Source organism: Argopecten irradians, chromosome 8, assembly GCF_041381155.1.
Source record: "Argopecten irradians isolate NY chromosome 8, Ai_NY, whole genome shotgun sequence".
In the NCBI taxonomy this organism is placed as follows: domain Eukaryota; kingdom Metazoa; phylum Mollusca; class Bivalvia; order Pectinida; family Pectinidae; genus Argopecten; species Argopecten irradians.
Genome location: NC_091141.1, coordinates 13,063,814 through 13,079,561, shown reverse-complemented (window position 1 = coordinate 13,079,561; position 15,748 = coordinate 13,063,814). Strand labels below are relative to the sequence as shown.

At 33.4% G+C, this 15,748-nt stretch overlaps 2 protein-coding genes across 2 annotated transcripts in view; one reads left to right on the top strand and one right to left on the bottom strand.

Moving 5' to 3' along the window:
- LOC138329416 (RNA polymerase-associated protein CTR9 homolog) overlaps nt 1-13,403 on the bottom strand; it is a 43,267-nt gene extending 29,864 nt beyond the window's left edge. The window contains exons 1-15 of the mRNA XM_069276405.1: nt 13,347-13,403; nt 12,491-12,589; nt 11,988-12,227; nt 11,606-11,695; nt 11,151-11,329; nt 10,428-10,623; nt 9,821-9,928; nt 9,265-9,384; nt 8,476-8,592; nt 8,129-8,218; nt 7,723-7,851; nt 7,011-7,194; nt 6,551-6,639; nt 5,915-6,100; nt 5,334-5,421 (exon numbers count right to left, since the gene is read on the bottom strand). Of these exons, the coding sequence (XP_069132506.1) occupies nt 5,334-5,421; nt 5,915-6,100; nt 6,551-6,639; nt 7,011-7,194; nt 7,723-7,851; nt 8,129-8,218; nt 8,476-8,592; nt 9,265-9,384; nt 9,821-9,928; nt 10,428-10,623; nt 11,151-11,329; nt 11,606-11,695; nt 11,988-12,227; nt 12,491-12,589; nt 13,347-13,391 (1,960 nt within the window). The 5' untranslated portion in view covers nt 13,392-13,403. The remainder of the gene's footprint in view (nt 1-5,333; nt 5,422-5,914; nt 6,101-6,550; nt 6,640-7,010; nt 7,195-7,722; nt 7,852-8,128; nt 8,219-8,475; nt 8,593-9,264; nt 9,385-9,820; nt 9,929-10,427; nt 10,624-11,150; nt 11,330-11,605; nt 11,696-11,987; nt 12,228-12,490; nt 12,590-13,346) is intronic.
- On the top strand, nt 1,796-3,837 carry LOC138328781 (uncharacterized). Its single transcript, XM_069275520.1, has one exon. The coding sequence runs from the start codon at nt 2,665-2,667 to the stop codon at nt 3,751-3,753; it is 1,089 nt and encodes a 362-aa protein (XP_069131621.1). The 5' UTR covers nt 1,796-2,664; the 3' UTR covers nt 3,754-3,837.
- Nucleotides 13,404-15,748: the final 2,345 nt, after the last annotated feature.

The window sequence follows — 15,748 nt, the reverse complement described above, 5'->3', positions numbered from 1 at the left end:
TCAATTATGTCTACAGGGAATCGAATATTCTTTCAGATGTTTTGATATGTTCATAAATTGAACATGCATAAGTTTTTATTTTGTTGTATAAACCTTTAGTTTAACTCAATCATCCTTACTCCCATCTACATGTACTTTACAAATACTACTTCTCATTATCAATACTACTCTAAATATAGACTTCAACTGTAGTCATGATTTGGAAACTTTCACTGAGTAGCTTGTGTATAGATAGAAATTAGCTGATATCAAAACATCAACCTTATTGTAGAAATTAAATGTTGGATCCCAAGTTAAAAATTGTTGAGGTACCTCTAACGAAGATTGAAGTCCTGTTTGAGAACAATTTTTCAATCAACTTATAGTAAAATAAATACCTCATACAAATTAAAATTTAATGTTTTATCCCAAGTTAAAAACTGTTGAGGTATCTCGAACGAAGTATGAAGTCCTGTATGAGGACAATTTTTCAAATCAATTTATAATGAAACAAATGTCTCATAAAAATTAAATCCTTACAATATTTTATTGTTTGTAAAATATAGTTTCCCAATCCTTTGACAGAAATATTTCTCTGTACTCCTAATTAAACATGGCCTAAAAATGTGAATAACGGGTAATTCATATTTGATCCGTCATTTACATGTATTTAGCTAATACATACATCTGATATATATATATATATATTTTTTTTTTAATCTTTTTCCCCCCTTTTTATTTTACAATAATTATTTTAAACCATACTTGTAAAATCAAGATATTTCAAACTACCACTACAACTATCAATAAAGATTTTGTATTATTTTTAATCACCCATTCATTTATCATATTTCAGAATGTTTGGATTCCATATATAGAAATGAAGTTCCATCAGAAGTGAAATACATGTATTTCATGAATTTGGTTTATTTCCTCAGTAAATATGATTTATATTGATTCACTAGAATTGTAACAGTGTTATTAACTTTTCATAAATGAAATGCATGTTATGTTTTAAAATACTGTTTTTATGTTGCAAAATATGTCACCTTTTCAACAGATTACCACATCACAAGTCTGGAAATACTCTAATATATGTTATGTCGCCTTTTTTACAGATTACCACATCACAAGTCTGGAAATACTCTAATATATGTTGATTATAATAATCTAGGTAACCAAATTTCATAGAAAAAGACTGGTATAGGACTAGCCTCATATACAATATAGTATGTCTACCTTCATGTGTAAAATTAATTGACAATAAAATATTTTGAAATGAAATGTTGAATTAGTGTCTGTACAGTGCATATCTAGCATGTATGTACAGGGAATTATAAATCATTTTGAAATGAATAGGTTAAATACAACACTGAGAATGTTTTCATTTTTAAATAATTCTTTGATTTAAAGACATAATGGCACATGTTTATATTTATCAAATTTCAAGTTAAGATACAACTTGATATTCTTGATTAAAGATTGGCATTTGTTGGTTTCAGCTGGAAAGTTGAACACAATCATGCCATATCTATCTGTAAAGCAGTTTTTAAAATCTGTATTATTTTCAATAAGTAACGTTTTGTCGTGATCTGTCTAATTTAATTTCTCCCCGTTTTATTTTTTTACCAATATTTTTATTTAGAATTCACTGATTTATTTTCCATTTGTAATCCATTGATTTTGTATGTTTTTTATCATCCAATTTCAACTTGATTTTATGAAATGTTTTATATCAATGTGATCTCGGATGACTTTAATGATGGTCAAAATCCATCAATATTTGCAAGAGTTACAGGACATTGTAATAGTGGAAACATGGTTTCCGCTTGATGACTTATATTGTCCGATTTCAACCAAACAAGCTGGTTATAACAATATTTTCAACTGTAAATAACTATTTTTTGTGATGCTGTGCAGGCGACACATCCACTTTCGTGGAATTCTTGTTTTATGTTATATTCCTTGAGGTTTTTTTTTTTCTTTTTTTCATTTGTATCATTTTTGATTGGTTTTTATAGTTTGAAGTTAAATTCTTTGTATTTTTCAATTTGTTATAGATTTAATTGGCATTTATGAATTATGTAAATTCCCTGTATTTTTTTTTATTTGTAATAGATTTGTTGGGTTTTTATGATTTTATGTAAAATCCCCTGTATTTTATTTATATACATATATATAATGATTTTTCCATATTAAGTGTCATCAGTGACATGCTATTACTGGACATACACCACTACCATGACTTGTTTACACAACAACAACACCAGGGTGTCACACTTCACTGATTACCCCCAGTAGCTCTAATCAACACAGGTAATTAGTAATCACCTGTTTCAGATCAGGCAAGTGTGACCAATAGGCCCCGCCCATCAACTCACCCTAGGACCAATCAGAGGCATAGCAGGGGGTTAGCTTGGTAGGTGGGGTCAAAAATTGAAACCATACACATGATCCCTTAAAGATTTTTTAACATGAGAAATCAGCTGTTTTTACCTTAGCCAATCGTAAAATGGCATTTTAAAAGTGAACAGTATTCAGATCTCAGACCACTCAATACAAAAACCTTGACATTCTCATCGGGGTCATGTCACTTTCATTTGACACTGCTTGAGTTAACTCTGACCTCTGAATCTTAGCCTTGGACACTTTGAGTAACTAGTGCCTCTGACCTGGTGCTGCATCATGAATGCCTTCATTGACTCTCTTAATCAGCCATCATCTCCTGTGCCAGATGTTCTCGACCTGCCAGCGACCTTGAGCATGTCACCTCACGACCTGCTGGATGAAGTGATCTCACAAACTTTGAAAGATGAGCTACCAGATCGGGCATCATTATCCGAGTACGAGTGTACTGCCACAATAACTAATTACCGAAGTCCAGAATCATATACATGGGCATCGTCCAATGACAATAGTGCTAGTGATTTGAACTTTGACCTTGAGGGCTATGCTTCTAGTGTTGCTGCATCACCTCCAGAGGTATCCCCTGTGAATACTATTATCTACAATGAGCAGACAACTCCAGCCCGAGACCCAAAGAACCAGGCATTATGTGAGCCAGTTTACACAAGTCCAGGAGTAGACAGTCGGTTTAATGACTCCTTGAGTGGTTTACTAGGAAGTCCACCACCGGATAGTCCACTAGCCAAAAATCCATTCTTCAGTGACCTCCAGGCCACCCTCATCAATGACTGTCGTGAGGACATGTTACCACAGTCACTGCTTGCTACCATGACAACCCAGCCACAGGCTGATGTGTTTAATCGTGAACAGGACTTACAGGAACGCTTCAATCAGTTGTCAAATACTTTTCCAGAGGATGTGCAACAACTGTCTAGTTTTTACCGTTACCAAGCAGCGGTAGTAGAGACGGAACGCTTTCGTTCACTACACTTAAATAATTATTCGACAGACTACCAACGTTCACTCAACCTTCACTATGATTCCCAGCTACATCAGATTATGACCCGAGTAGAACAAAGTCTTGCTTTGTTAGAGGAGTCGTCCATCAACAAAGGCTCCAGTCGACCAATCAAGCCACGTCCACTTCTCTCTAAGAAGTCAGTAAAAGTGATGGAGGAATGGTACCAAAGCCACCTAGAACATCCTTACCCGACGGCATCTACAGTAGAGTTACTGGCAGAAAAAGGACACATCACAGCTGAACAGGTGAAAAAGTGGTTCGCCAACAAGAGAAACAGATCTAACAACACTCGTACCCTGACAGAGATCGCCAAGGCCAAGAGGAAACGTCAGATGGCCGCTTTATAAACTGTAAATATTGTTTTTCTAAAATAAGTCAGCAGATACAATTTGTGATTATAAACTAGGACATTGTGCCAAGTACAGACATTTATATAGTGGAACAGATAGCTGATAGTGACACTGACATCCTCTGAACGATAGCCTCGACCTGTTGAAATGATAGTGTGTATCCAAGATAAGTGCTATGTACATAACTCTCTCACATTTTAATTACAGTTTTGTGCCAAACAACATTGTACACTACTTTGTTTTGTACGTATTAAAGTTGGAAATAGAACCATGGCTTTGTTCTTAGTTTTCAAAACAAAAATCATACGGATACTGTTAGGATACTTGGACAGTGCTATTAAACAGAATTTGACGATATTGATACTCTAGAACAAGAGTAAGAAATGTAGAAATAAATTTATACTTTTATGTAACGAAAGCACTACTGTGACATAAGTATCCTAACTGTTCCAAATGATTTTATAAACTGGAATATCATAGAGGATTTTGCATGACTGTCCATGTAAGGTATATATTTAATAGCAATATTGTATCAACATCACTAAATTTACAGCCACATTCGTTCATTTATAGCAGAACAAAATACATTTTTCAAATTTAAGAAAATGTAATTACATGGACAAAACTGCTAGATCCTATTTCATCTCACAACATGGACAAAACTTGTATCCATAATGGATGGATATTTTTTTTACTTCCACAATTCTGTCTTTGCATATTGCAAAGTTACCTCCCTTGCAGGTAGGTATCCATGGTGACGTCATTAATTTGCGATATTTTCTTTGAAAATTAAGATGTTACACGATTTTATCACATGAAGTCACAATCAATATCTATCTGCAAGGAAAGATAACTCTGTAATGTACAAAACCAAGACAGTACTGACATTCATGGTCTAATACTGCTGTTAATTTTTAGACAATTCAAATCATTGATTTTAGAATGGGTGAAACTCTACATTGAAGTCTAAAAAGAGCTAGCATGATTGGTTTTGGTGGATTTATCAAGGCCCTGCAACAGGAATTGTTAGCAGGACAGGAAAAAATATATATATATATATATTACAGAAACAGATCATATGTTGAAAATATAAAACATTGAAAGTAAAATTGATGGGTTTTGCAGGTAAGAATCAACATGCATTGTAATACCGTTTTTACCAAGCAGCAGTTTTTTTTATCTCATTTTTTTATCACAAAGTAGAGAGCAGAAGATATCTGAAATTATGACCTTGACCTCTGACACTTGACCTGTAAAAACAGGTGACTGCCAAAGTATGTTTACATAGGCTGTCCTGTAAGGTGTGTTTATATAACACCAGGTGAGTGATTAATTTAAATCAGCAAGAAAACACTATTCAGGTGATTATTGATTAAGAGAGTATTCTAAGGGTCTAAATGTATTGATTTAACATTTTCTTAAAGTCTAAATGTATTAAGTAGATACTTTTTAAAAGGTTGTCAATCAGAAAGGTATTTTTTCCTGTTAGTGACTCAGGAATCAAATCTTACATAAAATAGCCCTAAATGGTAATTTGAGTAACAGTATTGATGATAAGATATGAGATAGGTCCTTACCAATTCCGTTGGCTGCCCAGATGTTGCGGTCATCATTTCGCAGGACTTGTTTGTACATGGCCAGAGCTCGATCCTGGTGACGTTTCTCCTACAATAGTTTAATGTTAAAAAGAACAAAACTAGAAAGGGTATTTAATTAAAGTCTCATGGTTACACAGATCAGAAATCATTTAATATGATATGGATATACTATAAACATATTTAATTTTGGTTAAACCTAATCTTAGTGTAAAATTGATTTCTAATAGAAAAGGACAGTGATGAATTCACCAAATCAGATTTTTTTTAAATATCATAATATATATGTAAAATCAACATATGTATATTTTTACTCAAAATTAATATTTTTTTTTGTACAAAAAATGCTAAAACCGATTACCACTAAAACATATATAGGTTTCCAATAATATCTGCAGTATATATAACTTTATGCTATGCATAAGAATTAGAATTCTAATTTTCTTGTATCTCAAAGATGCTACACCCATGCCATCGTCTGTTGAGGTGTTATTATTGAGAGAAAACCACAGTGAATCAGGTAAACAGGTGAAATACACAGCAGTGAAGTCAACTTTTCTAACCTTGTCCTTATCTCTCATTGGCTGATGAAGAGATGACAGCCACACGTTACCGAGGGCGATCAGAGAATAAGCATCGTTTTTGGTGTTGGGACGGCTGATGATACGTTCAAACTTCTTCTGTCCGGGTCCCCACTCTTGTTTGGCCAAATGCAGGTTTCCAATCAATGACCAAGCATCTGGATGGTCCTGATCAGTGCATCAGAAAATTAACGCATTTTTATAATATCAAAATAAACACATTTTTATGATATCAAAATTAACACTAGTAATTGTCTGAATAGACTTATTGTTCATTTCAATTTCCAGTTTAAAACAAATTCAAAATAGAGATACCAGAATAATAAAACAAATTCAAAATAGAGATACCAAAATAATTATTTTAAGATCATTCTTTGAAATACATTTTCAACATTATAGAAAGTGATGTATCGTCAGCTGTTAATAAACCACCAGACACCGCATATGACTTAACATTTTGTATTGTGTATGTTACAAAGTTTGCTCCGACATTCAATTGGTATGTATGCGAACATGAGGCATGGAAACATTCTGCCTGGCAATCAGTCAATTCAATGAACAATATTTTAGTATTCCTATAGTATTTGTGATTTATATGCGTTTTAATGTAATATGTACCTGATTGATCTGCAATGCTTCTTTGAACCAATCAGAAGCTTCGTAAATCTGTCCACGGTTTCTGGCCATACAACCAAGTCGTAGATAGCCTACAAAAAGAGCAAACAAATATAAGATACAGTAAATACACTATCACTGAGAGTAACGGTTTCAAAGTCAATAGATTCACTAAAGACTAGACAGAATAAGTCCAAGTAAATATCATAAAAATTGATTTACACTATCACATATTGACCTTCAAACACTAGCTGGATACTCTACCAATTGAGCTACCAGATCACAGATGATTGGCACAACCCAATCCCGCTACAATAGCAAGTAATTCAACTTTGTTATACAATTGGAAATGTTAGGCAAAAAGCCCGGCCTTAATACCGAACATACATGAATAAAACTCAATATATCCCCATTTTATAGCATAGCCATGGAACTGGAATCTATGTTACCTAGGAGTACTTACAATCAACATAGTTGGGATGTTCTCGTAGAATGTTTTTGTAAAGTCTCTCAGCCTCGTCGTACTCGTGAGTAGCCTCGTGTAATCTGGCTAAGTTGTAGGTTGTTGTCACTGATATTGCACTGTAATATGTCTCATCATGCTGGGCATCACTCTTGGATCTTTCCAAAGATGCTTCATAACATTTCTGTCAACCACAAAAATTACAACTTTTTTTGGACTGAACTCATACAACAGATATCATTTAAAGTGAATATTATTCATTCATGATGCCTGATCTGCAGAAAACTGATTAAACTGGCATAAACGATCAATGTTAAAATCAGATTATGACATGTATATATACGATGCAGCTTAATCACAAAAGATTATGACATGTATATATACACGATGCAGCTTAATTTCACGACTGGTTTGTTTTTGCAATATTTGCAGTTTGAGACACCAGTGAAAAATTCAGTAGTTCATTGACATATAAGATAACAATAGTATTGTATATTTTACAAATAACATGAACCGCAAAATTTAACCTCAGCGAATATGTCCCATGTCCCATATGGGAAAATGCAAAAATTGACCCAGCCTTTATAGAGCTATACAGTTAAGCTCTGACTACAGTGACAGGTCCTATTGTTAAAGTGATTTGTATGAAGTGTTTTTCAGTTTTTACACAGGATTGAAGAATTAAGAATATCTTATAATGAGTTCTACAAACCTTGGCTTCCTGTAGATTACCGAGTCTAAAATGGAGAGCGGCTACGTTGTTGAGGATCTCGGGTGGTACATCTGCTTCTACTTTCTCCTTTAGGATACGTGTAGCAGTACCATAAGCAGACAAAGCTCCCTATAAACAGTGTACACAGACTTTCACTCATTGCAATGAAATGATACCCATTAATATGTTTTGTTTTTTTCTTTGAAGAAACTGCTAAAAAGTATCAACTTTTACCGAAAAAATAAGGTCTCTATATCATGCACATAAATCTTAAATGCTAACCATTTAGTGTATAACATTCAAGATATCAACCAGGTCTAGAAATATTATCATATACATTTACAGGACCTTAGGCAGTTTCTAGTGTACTCTAATGCACGGTATAAGGTTATAACTACATCTTTACCTGTACATCTGTCTGTTCCAAAATCTGGGCAAGTTCTATCCATGCTTCCACATCATCTGGAAACTGCTCTGTTACTTTCTTCAAATGTTGCTGCAAACAAGATGAAGCATATTGGAAGATAAAGAGGTGTAAACCATGTATAGAAACAGATGGGAAGGATCCAGACGTTTGTTTTGTACAGCTGACTGACAAAATGTTCTAGATATATCACACCATCATCTTGAGATTTTTTTTAACAGAATCAAATATTAACTGATTTTTTTTTATTATAATGTAGTGAGATGTATAATATATATAAATATTGAAGCTCCTCTTTGTAGCCGGATCTCTTTACACATGAAGCTTACCTTGGCGATGTCTCTTTTTCCAAGATCCTGTGAATTTGCATACAATGATCCAAGGATTTTCATTGTCTCATAATTCCCAGGTTGGATTTTCAGCACTTTCTCAAAACACTGGGAGGCCTGAAAATATCAATAAGTATCAAGTATGCATTATTAGGAGTTTATTATAAAGCTTAGGATTCACAGCAAGAGCAAAAAGGGAAGTAATTCGGACTTCAATTATTTCCTCTGTATTTTTAATTTCTTGACAAATTATCAATATATTGATTTCTATCGCCATTATTACTGACATGAAAAAATCATATTGATTTAAAGTTTTCTGACTTTTGATCCCTCTAGGATTTAAATGACACATACATGCTTTCTGCTAGTACCTTAAAATTGTTGATCACAGAAAAATACAATGACTTCACAACGGAAATTCAACTTTTTCACTTCATTATCAAATCACCATTTTAATTAATGTCAATATTAGATAGCCAGCTATTTTGGCAAAAGATCTAGTAATTTTGACTTCAGTAAATAATTTTTGTTCGTGAACCAAAATTTTGTAATCGGGAACTATGAATACATGGGTTTTAACCAAATTTTGTTTTAATCCAGGTTAAAATTTTTGCGACCTTGAAAATATCCTGCAGACTCTATTTTATCAGCATAAAAAGTTAAAGACTTAAGCTTTAGAACAATGTCAATGTCATGAATATGTCAGTTCAAGATACATTCCCAACCCCCACCAGTTTGAGTTCCCTTATCTTATCAATACTGCCATCCCTGCCAGCAACACATCCTTACATTTTCATTGTCTCCACGGTAGATGTACATCTGTCCCAGACCAAAGAAAGGCAGGACAAAGTTGGAGGGTGAGAACTGTGTAGACTGGTAGTAATACTGGAAGGCCTGGTCATAATCATTCTGAAAGGAACAATAACAAATTGTTATCAACTCAAAACACTATAATCAGCACAATTTATTGAATAATAAAAATAATTATTCTTGCAGATTCAAAGAATTATGACAATAACAAAATAAAGTATGCCAGCTTATGTTAGCAGATATCTGGTAGTTATTAGAGTTTAAATGGAAGTATGTGTAGCAGGAGTGGAAAAATGCACAACCAGACTGAGGCTTAAACCCAGGACCCTGCAAACACAAGCCAGATGCTCTACTGATTGAGCAACCTGGTCACAGCGTTTGACCCAATCCAAAAGTGTTACACACAACCAAGAATTTAAGAATCCTAAGGCTTTTGTGTGAGCAGGTAACTACATTCCCCACCTTGGAATTAAATTTCTGCTCCCCTACTTAAGAAGGTACGAGACCAAGTGTTTTACCTTTTGAATCAACATACCTGTACATGGAAAGCCCGTGCCAGCTGGTAACAGCTCTCTGCTCTCATGGCTTCATTTTCTGTGTTGTGGAAGGCATGTAAGGCAAGATGCTGCACTTTCTGGTAATCCTGTTAAAAAAATAAATACAATATTCATTTTTTTACAAGAAAATAAATCAACACTATACTGTTCACTCCTTTTATATACCCTGTCATTTTGAGAAAACTGAGTATAACAGATAGGGTATGATTTACACAGGGAATTTATTTACACATCAGTATCTTCGTTTACAGTAGTAGTATTTGTTTTGTGTGGAAGGTGTCATTAAAAAAATCTTAACATAATTCTGAATCTGCAATATTTGAAGTGGAACAACACCAATATTTAAATTGCTTTAGAAGTAAAATCAAGTATTAAATATGCTTTATGTGGATATTTTTCAATATACAGTAAAACCTGCCTTAGTGACCTCCTCTGCATAAAGACCACATGCTTAATAAAGCCACTTTTTCATGGTCCCAAATGGCCAATTTCAACACAATTTGGCCTGTATATAAAAAAAAACATTTGGTGAAAAAGAAATGATCTTTATAGACAGGTTTGACAGTACATATGTATTGTACTAACCTTTTTGTAAAAGAAGTGGTTAGCAAGGTGGTTGAGGACCATTGGGTTGGAGGAGTCTATTGTGTAAGCCTTGGACAGGAGCTGGACACCAGCCATGATGGACTCTTGTGTTTTAGCATTAACCTCAAGGATAGCCATTCCAACCTGGGCACCAACACATTGGGGGTCCAAGTGGAGCGCTCGCTCAAACGCCATTCTGAAATGTCAAATACTCAAAATGTCAAAATAGAACGACAGTATTGATCATTCTGCTGAAATGAACACTTAACTATGCTCAAGAAAGATAGGTCTTCTTGTTTGTTACAAAAAAATCCAGATTTTTTGAAGTTCACCATCACAATGAAAGATTAATTCTTTCAGATAAAATTTTTTGAACTGTAAAGTCAAAATATTTCTAATGGACATGATTTTGCAACTCTGACCTCAGCATATTGTGTTTACTAATGTATTTTATCCAATAGAAGACACATGTATAGCTTAATTATGAAAAAGAGTTTCTTCCAAAACAGCATTTTCAACACCCAATAATTTCAATACTTCATTTAACACTATCCAAAGTTTGACTGAGTTGTTCCATTTTTAAGAAACGGTCTCAAGTTTCAATTTGTCTTTAACAGTTCTTTGATTTTATTTATGACACCCCAATGACACTTACATCTAGCTTACTGATATATACAACACTAGCCTTGCATTTTCTAGCTTATTGATCTATATGATACCTACCTTGCTTTCTCCAGCTTATTGAGTTTGACGAAGCAGTGCCCCATTCCCAGCCGGACAGATGCTGGACAACTTGGGTTTGTCCTCAATGCTTTCTTGTAATAGGCAAGTGCTCCTCGATAATCCTTCTTGTTGAAAGCAATACAAGCTTTCCCAAGTAATGATGGAATATTGTTACTGGTCTATAAAGAAATACATTAAATATATAATCATAGTTTTTTAAAAGTACAATTTAAAAGTAAAATCCTTAACTGCATCTAAATAACAAGTATCATAATGTTTGTATCATAATATTTTTGTATTAAACAATGTTGAACTACCAGATACTATCCTATAATTTTTGGAGAGGGCATACATATGCTTTGTCTGCTGCCCAATCCAAGTTAAATATTTTTCATTTTGAAGTAAATATTTTGAAATGAAATGAGATGCTATTCCAAAATGATAACCAATTATACCTGTCCCAACACAAAGTTAAACTGAGCATCAGCCTGGTCCATCTTGTCTCCTTCCAATAGACAAAAGTAGGCTCTTCCCAACAAATGGCTCTGTAAAAATAAATAATGTCAAAAAAAATGGATCAGTTGAGTCTATGCTTGTAAAACTGCAGAAATTCAGTAATATTGAGAATTACCATAAATACTATAATTATAATTTATACAATTTTGACCCTTTTCATCTAGCACTAATACATCATGTAGATGGAAAGATTAGTTATCTTTAAAAAAAAATCATTTCAACCATAAACAAATTGCAGCAAGCTAATGTTCTTGAATCTTTAGCTTTTAGGATAAAAGTTTAACAAGATCCATTAAAAGTATCAATTAGTTATCTGTTTACCTGATCGTACATGATGATTTTGTCTGCTGTAGTGTACAGAAGCGTGGCTTGTGTGAAGAGTTCCCTTTTTTTATCCTTGTTCTTCTCCTTATGGGCCTTCTGTACATAGTATGCAGCTAAGGTATCCAGGGCTCGCATCTGGTCTCGCTCAAAGTTGGGATAGTCAAGCCCTGCATCTGTTCGGGAGGCATCCAGGATCTTTACAAAGTCTTCTACATAACTGGATTTGTAATATTCCAACTGAAATAATAAAATACCTTGTTTAATTTAGTGATTTGAAAAATCATGTGAGCATTTAGAATGAAAAGATCAATCAACATCACATCCAATTATTCAGTAATTGTGAAAGATCTAAACCAGGAAAATGTTGTTGGTAAAGTATAATTTTACAATTAATAGACTATTGAAATTTGGATAGACAACTTGAAATTAATACATAAGTGATCGACTGACCAAAACTTTAGAATTTCTGTTGTTAATTATTTAAGTGCTGATCAACTTACCGCAAGTGTGACCCAGATGTGAAGTGGAGCCACTTCCTGGCGTAGAATACTGAGAACTTCATCTCCCTCTGGTAGCTGGTCAAGATCAAGCTCGATCACCTAAAATAAAAACAGAGCGGCCATGATCTTACAATTTGGTATATACCTAGTAAACACTGTCAACCCCTCCACACAATATATATGTCATCTGGAGATCTGTCACCAAGCAATGAGTTACTCAGTAGATATTACAATTTGTGACATGTCAAGTGATTTTTCTTTTCCATCTACAAAATGGAAACACAATACAATTCAAATTAAAATACTACCCATACAATTTGTGATGTTATCTGAATAACATGCATTAATTTCATGATTTGCAGTATTTTGAAGAGTCTGTCATAATTTTCCTATAGGTACCTTGCATCACCAATATCATTTCATCAACAAACACTCAGGTCCGGTAGCATCGCTAAATCTGGCTACCGCACCTGACACTTACAAATGCATTGTTTGTACAATGATCGATGTAAGTACAAAATTTATTTGCGTCTGTATCAAAATCAAGAATGTTGACATTTGACAAAAATATGTACAAACAATAACCTCATAAATGTTATGTAAAGCTAGCTTGCGACAAATATAATTTCTTTTACCTAGCGTATGACTAGTGCGTCTGTTCAGATTCAGATGTTTGCTTTTGTCACTGTTTGTTAAGTTTTAAACGAGGAAGAGTGTTTATGGATTTTGTTCATTGCTGGTCGTAGTTCGAATTAACGATGGCGAGTGAAATGTATTTTTACAATAAAATGATGCATAGCTGCGATGATAAAATGTCATTGTAGTGCATAGACTTATCAGGAGAACGAGTACTTACTTCATCTGTATCCCGGAGTGGGATTTCGATCGAGCCGGCCGCCATGCTGCTTCCTGGGAGCGGTGCGTGAAATTAGTTTTTGACGAATCTCCGAACAAATATCTGTCGTATGATTGAAAAATAAAGATGTCTTATACTCTTAAAAAAATAAGAGAATAATTAAGTATCGGTAGAGACACAATAAAAAATCAATAATATTGTCACATGTTTTAAAATTGAAATTTAATAAGGAAGAAATAATGAATGATCAATTCTAAAGCGACATCTATAGGCGCATCATAAAACTAAGAAAAAACAACCCCATTTTGAAACTATTTCTGTGGCAATATTTGAAAATTTTATTTGTTTTTAATTCATTTCTACCGTAGATATAATGATCTAAAATGTTTTTCACACGACAGTAAAAATATAATAATAAGATATTAAAACCATATGGCATTATCTTATCATAGTTAACTTACAGTAGAATCTACATTATAAAAATTCTAAATTTAAAGTTCTGCCTAGTACTACAAAACTTTGAAGTGATACTCACCAGTTGCTTTCATAAAAGATCATGTTTTTCATCTTGTATTTTATATATTATAGAGTAATTTTCATACTAATATTTCTATAAAATTGTAAAAGGTGCACTTTAAGAAGAATTTTCTTATTTAAGGTTCAAATCAATAAATTTTAAAAGCCCAATATCCGCATCTTTCTTATTTTTTTCATGATTTAGGAGAATGTTGAAAAAAAATCCTGTTGTAAATCATGCAGAGACAGGACTAAATCGAAGTCAAGATGAGCGACTATGATTCGGAATACTTTGATAAAAAATCAAATAAATATTAAACATCGCTAGGTGGGTCCCACTTAGTCAAACAAGCCGAAGTTAGCCGACATTGTAACGTTGTTGCCGAGAACGTCATGTGACTACCGTTACTACGTAACGTCTGTCTGAACTCTTCCGAAAACGGGTCATGAACTTTCCGACTTCCGTTCGGTAATAATCGTAACTTCTATGGCGACCAGTTTAAGATGAAGGCATGTTTACATGTATCGACTTTCAGCAACTGCTGTACTAAAGTTATTAAAAAAAATCATTACAAATATTCTTTAATATATCTTAATTTCAACTACATCTACAAATACTAACAATATAGGTGCACTTTAAGAAGAATTTTCTTATTTAAGGTTCAAATCAATAAATTTTAACCAAGATTATGTAGGTTTTTTTTACAAACAACTTTTTTCTTGTTCTTTATTGTCCAAACAGATGTTATATATAATGTCTAGTGTTATACACATTAATTGTGTAAATTGACTGTAAAAACTTGTGTTAATAGCGCACCTGTGACTGAAAATGCAAAACATCCAGTATCTTCTGGAGACTCTAGTTTTAGACTTGTACGAAATGCTGATGAGAAAGTAAAAGAAAATATACATTATGCAAGCATAATATCCACTCTTCACTTTTTATTTTGTTCAGGTTGGAATTTAGTATGGTGTAATGATATTTGTCAAACAACCAGTGGATGTTTCATGTGTGATGTTTCAATGACTATAAGCATCCCAGATCTGTACAATGTCACAAATTGTATCACCTTCATCAGACAAAAGAGCATTGTTTATGATCATTTTTACAATAAGTATTAGCATTGAACGTCTTTCAGTTGGTATTCATATGTTCTATAAATGCCAACTAAAAGACGTTTAATGCTTATATTTACATTTGGTTACAATTTTATGATGAAATCCAAAAGAATTTTGCATCTCTAATGAATACATCTTTCGTTATTATCAAGGATGGAACAGCCATTTGAACAGTCATTTTCCATGATCCCTGGCACGACAATTGTGAAGTCACAATGATAATAACGTAATAATAAGGGGCTGTGGTTCATAAACTATATGAATGCACATTGCGCAAGCTTGGTAAGGTTGCATTTTAGTGAGACTGTAAATGTGGGTATATGAAAGTGAACAAGTTAATTGTTTTCGAAATGAAAGATCCATGTCGATCATGGTTAGCATACACAATATCTGGTCATTTATTGGCAAGTGTTTATATATGTTTCCCATCTCAATTAGGGATTACAGTACAATAATATAGCCAGCAATTTACACGGTGAAAATTGGTAAAATAGATAAAACAGAAAAAATTATTTTAAGCTGAGTATTAAAATTACGCGATCTGTTTTTCAGGGAACAATATTATTTATGATTCTATTTTTCAATATTTTGATGATCAAATTTCCCTGATGATAGCAATGTCCTGTGAAATCTTGATTACATAACCCCCCAAAAATAACCAGTTATACAGTAGGTACTTGGTATGAAAAATTTGACTCGTGTGGACTGATGGAAATTTTTTATACCAACAATTTACTGGTTTGAATTGGTAGAGTAATGTGACAGTT